General features: G+C 42.1%; 1 protein-coding gene across 1 annotated transcript; it reads left to right on the forward strand.

Moving 5' to 3' along the window:
* Positions 1-639: 639 nt before the first annotated feature.
* Positions 640-3,389, forward strand: LOC123143598 (F-box/LRR-repeat protein 14). Its single transcript, XM_044562536.1, has 2 exons — positions 640-846; positions 1,628-3,389. The coding sequence occupies exon 2, from the start codon at positions 1,641-1,643 to the stop codon at positions 3,096-3,098; it is 1,458 nt and encodes a 485-aa protein (XP_044418471.1). The 5' UTR covers positions 640-846; positions 1,628-1,640; the 3' UTR covers positions 3,099-3,389.
* The last annotated feature ends 2,522 nt before the right edge of the window (positions 3,390-5,911 follow it).

A 5,911-nucleotide genomic window follows, 5' to 3' on the forward strand; every position in this document is an offset into this window, starting at 1 on the left:
CATCTTGGAGGAGTCCTGAAGTTTGGCGTCACCGTATTTTTTTGGCTCGGCTGGTGGCACTTCTATGCAAATAGAACCGATGTAAAAGACAGATGGAGTTTGTATAGTTGCATGCATAGAAGCCTTGACATTACATACATCTTTCTCCTCTTGATTAATGTGTGGCCGAGCTTCTATAACATATGCGATATCCTTTACTTTGCTATTGATGGTCACATCAAATTCTTATTGATGTACATGAAAATTTATTTTACATACAATATCAACTATGAAAATACATGTTCGCCTTTTCATAAACGCAAACATTTGTTTTGATACATGTGAACATTTTTCATCACACATGAACATTTCTTATCGCATACAGTAACTTATAAAAAGTTGCTTAGACATTTAAATAAGTACATGATTTTTTTTTTCGTGGACATGGACATTCTTTAAATGCATTAAAATTTTAATTATTTTTTGAAACGATTAGATAAAATTTGCGAGATAAATGTATGTTTGAGATTTATAAAAAAAGGAAAATAATTTGTACTTGTAAATGAGTCGCACCCAGAGCTGGCCATATGGGTCGTGCCTCTCGGACCGGCCTGTGGGCAAAGCTTTTTTTTCTGTGGGCAAAGCTTTTTCGACTCGGCCCGCTGCAGCTCGCAATATGCCGGCCCCACATCTTCCTTCCTCTTCCTCCGCCGGAAAGGAGAGGAAATGCGATGCGAGCGAGAGTAGACTAGGGTTTACACTCTCCTCCGATCCCGAATCAAAGGAGAGAAGCACTCTCCTCCGCTGCGGACCGAGGCCGAGCGGCGGCGGAGATACCATCCTCTCCCACGGCCGGCCGTGCTCAAGGTAGATTCGCTTCACCTGACCCCTCCCCTGTTCGTTGGTTCCCCCATTCGACATGTGCACGCTTTCTTTTAGATTCGCTTTCTTGATATTGATAGGGGAAACTCGACCGGTAGTAGCATCCATAATAAAGTTAGTTAATGTTGCAAATCCATTCTCCTAGGTAGGGGTAGAAAATAAGCTTTTTGCAACTGAGTACTAGCCTAGGGTTGCAGCAAATACTAGTATTTCTAGTTGAACAGATTATCTATTAATAATAACTGGACCCTGTGAACTCATCGGCTGTGGCAAAATGATCTCCCTACTTTTTTTCTTGCCCAAGCAAGAGCTACAAGTACTAATTTCCAAGCTCTGGTTTTCATGTTATTAATTAGGTGCCTCCACTCCAAATAAGTTGGTTCAGATTCAGCACGTGGGTCTTCTTACGGAATTGCTTGCGTCGATCCTAGCTCGTTTCTTTGCAGTATTCTCTTAGTTACTTCATTATTCAGGCTCTGCTACTTATGGTGCTAGTTTAATATAATAATGTGGCATGTAGCTTCATTTTTCCTTTCTAACAATCTAGAGACAGATAAGGTGCTAGCTAGCTACTTTAATTAATCTCCATGGTTATGAAGAACACACAGGAGAAAATGCTCAAAGTTCATCAGTATATTCTTCGTAATGAGTGTCCGTCGCCAGTGCCATCTCCATCTTCACATGCATTATTCTGATATGTGATAAGTTTTACTCCAGCTCTTCGCTTGTTTTCTGAACCTTGATATATATTACCTGATTGCTACAGCTGAATTTGTTCAATGGAGGACCTACCGGAGGCTCTGGTGACGGAGATTCTCAAGAGGATCACCAGGACAAGTGATCTGAATTCTCTTTCCCTTGTCTCAAAGCAGCTCTACAAGATAGAGGGGAATCAAAGGGGTGCTATCCGTGTTGGTTCCGGTCTTTGCACTGCTACAGAAGCACTAACATCACTGTGCGCCAGGTTCACAAATTTGCAGAAATTGGAAATTGATTACTCTGGTTGGATACTTGAACATGGAAATCAGTTGGACAACAAAGGCCTTTTTGTATTTTCATCTCACTGTTCCTCGCTGATTGATCTCACCTTAAGCTTCTGCTCATACATCGATGACTCTGGGCTTGGTTGTTTAGCGCATTGCAAGAAATTGGTTTCTCTCAGGCTGAACTCCGCACCAAAAATAACGTCATATGGGCTTCTCTCGGTTGCAGTTGGTTGCACAAGTCTATCTGCCCTCCACCTTATTGATTGCGAGAAAATCGATAGTGTAGAGTGGCTGGAATACCTTGGTAGGGATGGATCGTTGGAAGAGCTTGTAGTGAAGAATTGCAAAGGAATCAATCATCATGACTTCCTAAAGTTTGGTTCAGGATGGATGAAGCTCCAGAAGTTTGAGTTTGAGAGGAAAAGAGGAATATATGATTGTGTTCCAGGTGATGTGGTTTATGACTCCTCGTATGATGCTCACAGCATGGATATATATGATTTCTGCTGTGAGAGTTTGAAGGATTTAAGGTTGGCGCATATTAAAACTTGGCCAGAAGTAGGACTTCGTGCTGTCCTAGGGAAGTGTAAAGCATTGGAGAAGCTTTGCCTTGAGTATGTTCAAGCCCTAAATGACAATGACATGATTGCATTATCTCGGAGCTGCAGCAACCTTAAAAGCATCTCACTTTGGCTCAACCTGCAGAGGTACTCTAGTGATATCAGCTATTGTGAAACCAGGACGTCATTTACTGATAACAGCCTTTACGCTCTAGCCCTCAACTGTCCAATGCTTCAGATCGTAGACCTCAGCTTTACAGGATGTGCTGCTGACTGGCCATCAGAAATAGGATTCACACAACAGGGTTTTCTGGTGCTCATTCAGTCCTGCCCGATTCGTGTTCTCGTGCTAAATACTGCCAACTTCTTTGATGACGAGGGGATGAAGGCCCTGTCATCCTCACCATACCTGGAGATACTCGAGCTTATATTGTGTGAAGCGGTAACTGATGCTGGGATGTGCTTCATTGGACAGACCCCACGCTTGAGTAATCTCAAACTTCGGTTGTGTCATGAGGTGACTGATGTTGGAGTGTCTGAACTGGGACATGCACGTAAGTTAGAGTCTTTGGTTATCGAGTGTTGTAGTAAGGTCTCTCTGCAAGGGGCGCGGGGTGTTGCCAAGTCGGTTCACTACTCCAGCAACTTCTCAGATGCCCTTATGAAGGCAATTGGTATTGGCGTCTATTGATGAAGTGGTCTCCAGAATTTTCAGTATGAATTTGCTGCTGAAGCCATTAAGTTGTTCAGTGTGCATCATTGGACAAGGGTGTGCATCATCCGACGTAGATTTACTTGTATGGACTTTCTATTGCCTTCTACCTTTACTGCTATGATTTTTTTTCTATGGCACTCTAATGATGATCTTTGGACGGCATCTGGTGAATGAAACTTTAATAGTAGGCACTACTTGTGTACTGTAATTCTTGTTGCGTAATTTCTACTCTATAGCTATTTTATAATCTGTACAAATCGCCCCCAAGATCCACTGTTTTTGCTGTTTGGTTTTATTGCTTCTACTGTAAGAAATGTCGTGAACCCTTTCTACTACGCAAGGGATTTTGAAGACATGTATATCCGCCTGCTATTTTCGTGTGGCGATTTTGGTATGGATCACTGTAGTAATGGTCAATGTTTCACATGGACCTGTACTGCAAAGGTGGTATACTTGTTTTGTTGATATTGATTCTACTTGGGGATGTCTTTTCTTTGATTCTCAAAATATAAGTTATGAGTAGTTACTAGTAGCATAATTTTGGTTTTTAGATTCCAAGATTACAAATGCAGTGTACTCATCTCATGGAAGTTGAGGTACAACTGAAACTTGAGCCACTGAAGGCATATGACATAGCTGTGTGCTAATAACAGGCTTCCAGAAATTTAGAGGGGGTCGGTTTCAGTATGATGAGTGTATGAAAAAACAGAATTCAGTACACCATATGAGAAAATCGTATCTAAAAGTTGGAGAAGCCAGCGACGAACTTTCGTCGTGATTATCGCGTACTAAGTTGCAATCTGGCTGAAAAAACTGAACTCTAAAAAGTATTACGTCTGTTCCAAAATATATGTAAAACTTTTGGTAGGCTAAAGGTCGTACTTTGAGAATAACATATTTATCCTCCGATAAAAGAGCGTACGCCTGGATAGTCACCTTCTTAGCCTGAGCCCAAATGAGCTTGAGTGAACAGTAAAAAAAATCAAAACATTACATTATCAATAAAATCTGATTTTTTTTTTGTGACAAATATTCTAAGAGCTTCAAAATTTTCATCATGAAATCATATTTGTAGAAGTCGTGGCAAAAAAAAAAAATCAATGCTTCAAAATGCTTTCGAAAGTAGCATTTTCAGAGTATTGATTTTGTATTTTTTGCCACACCTTTCAGGAATGTGATTCCATAATGAAAGTTTGCATGCTCTTATAACATTTTTCAATGTTTGTCATAAAAAAATTCAGATTTTTAAAAATTCTTTTTGAATTTTTTTGATTTTACTGTTAACCCCAGCTCATTTGAGCTCGGGCTGAGAAACTCCACTTCCCGTACGCCTATATTTCTTCCCCTATTGTTTCTTTCAATTGTTCTTTACTATCTCGAGTCACTGTGTAAGCTCATGGCGCCATCGATATGTCTTCCTGCCTCCACGGAACTTAAATTATTTTTTGCAGCGGCAACAGATGAGAAAGAGCAACTAGGCCCGGAAAGGAATACAAGTCTCAGCCCAATACTCTGTTCGGCCCTCGGCAACACATGCCTGTCGAGTACTCATCTCCTTTTTCTCAAAAAAAAAAAAGAGTACTCATCTCCTTTCCAAAGATGGTTTTAGCATGGGACTCGGTTGATCAATCGACGCCTTCAAGGTTCTTCTTATCTCCCTCACGTGCTGAATGTACTGCCTTTCCCTTGGTTCCGCCAAGAAAACAACCCAAACCTCTGTTCGACTTTCCCTATTAGTTGTTTATCAATTAGCGATGCATCTTTTTTGTTGTAGGATATGTTGGTTCCGTTTCTCTTTTGCTTCCGCCTTGTTTTTTATTTAGATAACAGGCACATGCCCGAGAAAAGATTTTTACCTCTCGGGAATATGGCTCTATTGAGCCAAATCCTCTTCTAGTACCTCTCTTAGAAGTCAAGGAAGTCATGGGAATAAACGGGGACAAAATCCATTAAGACTCTTGTCTGATGTGAGCCGTTTCGGGCTTTTCTAGCGTGGTACGAGCAGCGCTACGACCACTCCGGTCGTATCGTGCGTCATCGAACGCTCTGGACTCCTTAAGTAAATTGGTCGTCATTTCTTCGTATGAACTCTGATTTGACGTTCTTGGGCTTGTTGGAATTGTGTGAACCACGCCAATGCACATGTGGTACTAGATATTGATTTTCAACACTTTGGAAAAAAGAGCCATTTTTGGCGCTCCGAAATGCTTAAGTGTGTTGCCTGGATGTCTTCGGTGTTGAAACCATCTTTGACATTTTCATCATGATTGGTTCTACATTTCTCCAAAATACTAGTAGACACAAGAAAACAAAGGAAACTAAATGAAAACACTAACTATGCAATGCTCACAGTGAAAAGAGTGAAAACCAGAAATCATGCATAATGAACATGCATTTGGTTCAATGGGACATATGATATATCACTACAGGAAACAGCTATTTTGCCGTCTACCACGGCGGACGGCAAAGGCTTGAACGGCAGACGGCAAAGGCCTTTGCCGTCAGCCGCGGACGGCAAAAGGCTCCGGCAAAGTAGGCTACGGTAAACAGGTCCTTTGTCGTCTGCTTTTTATGGCGGACGGCAAAGAGTCCTTTGCCTACAGCGGCGTACGGCAAAAAGGAGGGACGGCAAAAATACTGGACGTCCGCCAGCGTTAGTCCGTTAGGCGGCTAACGGCGGCCTTTGCCGTCCGCCAGCGGACGGCAAATTTGAGCGCCTCTTTGCCGTCCGCCAGTTGACGTCAGCAATGCGGGAGGTGTCGGGGGTCGGGGTCTCGGGGTCGGGGTGC

Source organism: Triticum aestivum, chromosome 6D (genome assembly GCF_018294505.1).
Source record: "Triticum aestivum cultivar Chinese Spring chromosome 6D, IWGSC CS RefSeq v2.1, whole genome shotgun sequence".
NCBI lineage: Eukaryota > Viridiplantae > Streptophyta > Magnoliopsida > Poales > Poaceae > Triticum > Triticum aestivum.